The 1,305-nt window shown below is 38.2% G+C and overlaps 1 protein-coding gene across 1 annotated transcript in view; it reads left to right on the top strand.

Moving 5' to 3' along the window:
- The window catches only part of LOC106014247, a gene marked incomplete in the record, with an annotated part of 13,532 nt that extends 12,505 nt beyond the window's left edge, over positions 1-1,027 (top strand). The window contains 1 exon segment of the mRNA XM_013091557.1: positions 624-1,027. Coding sequence (XP_012947011.1) covers positions 624-777 — 154 coding nt within the window.
- Positions 1,028-1,305: the final 278 nt, after the last annotated feature.

Here is a 1,305-nt window from a genome sequence, read left to right as displayed (position 1 = left end):
TTCCCCCCGTTTTCTCCTTTCCCTCTTCCCCTTAACAAAATCATTCCCCCGACTTCCTGAATTTTAAGGTTCCTTGATTAAAAGCGCCGGGTTTGTTGGGTTTTTTTATTACCCGAAGGTACTGACACATAAGTAATATATTCATACTTAATGTGGTCAGTAAAGCTAAGGGTCTAATTAAGTCACCTGGATGTCGTTTCGAGAAAAAAAATGTTTGTCTGGTGAAAAAGAATCTTTAAAAAGCAACCAACTCCAACCCCCCCTCCCAAAACAACAATAACAACAACAACAACAACAACAACAACAACAACGACAACAACAACAACAACAACAACAACAAAACCAAACAAAAATATAGGGCTTCAGTTTATACTACCGACTTTGAGTGATTTGTACATGTGAAACAAACAAACTAACAAAAACTCTGATTTATACTATTGTCATCCAGCCAGTTCATTCAAATGCTATGTTGTGTAGTCTCGCCTGGCGTAATATTATGTCGTCATACGGCACTAAGAACTCTTTTTTTCATGTAGCAAATTGTGATTTCCTCTCTCTGTTCTGAACCCTTCAATTGATACTATACAATTATTTACCTATCGCTTCCGCCCTTCCACACACAGAGAGTTTCCCCTGGGGGAGTACCACCAGAAGCTTGAAGCCCAGGAGAACAAGCATATGGGGCCTCTCTCCCGTATGGTCACCTTGACCCACCCCTTCAACCCCTTCACCCAACAAACGGCCTACTGCACGGTGGGCGCACAGGACACCCAGTGACGTCATTTTGGTGCCTCTTTAACTACTAAGTCAAACCATAATGTCTTGATTATTATTATTGGTCAGTGAAAGAGATAGTCTCTGGTGTCTCTTTCCCTTATTTATTTTAATTTTGTGTGTGTGTGTGTGTGTATCTTTATATAATTTATGTACTTAAATTTATTTATCACTTGCCGGTCAGTCACTTATTCAGTCAGTCGGGTAATAAGTCAATCAGTCAGTCAGTCAGTCAATCAATCAATTAGTTAGTTAGTTAGTTAGTTAGTTAGTTAGTTAGTTAGTTAGTTAGTTAGTTAGTTACTTAGTTACTTGGTTAGTTAGTTAGTTAGTTAGTTAGTTAGTTAGTTATCTGTGCACTGTGTCTTTTCTCTTCAGTTGTGCTATCTGAATTGCAACAGAACTGAGCAAAACACAGATTACCTCCCTTACATTTATTATGACGTAGAGTAGGTTCCGTATTTAATAGCTGGGATTGTTTCTCATTTCAAATAATTTTTCTATCGAAAAGAGCAAAATGCACGTATGTGC

Source organism: Aplysia californica, unplaced genomic scaffold (genome assembly GCF_000002075.1).
Source record: "Aplysia californica isolate F4 #8 unplaced genomic scaffold, AplCal3.0 scaffold00040, whole genome shotgun sequence".
Taxonomy (NCBI): Eukaryota; Metazoa; Mollusca; class Gastropoda; order Aplysiida; family Aplysiidae; genus Aplysia; species Aplysia californica.
The sequence above is the reverse complement of the archived record's forward strand: the minus strand, read 5'-3'. Positions and strand labels throughout refer to the sequence as shown.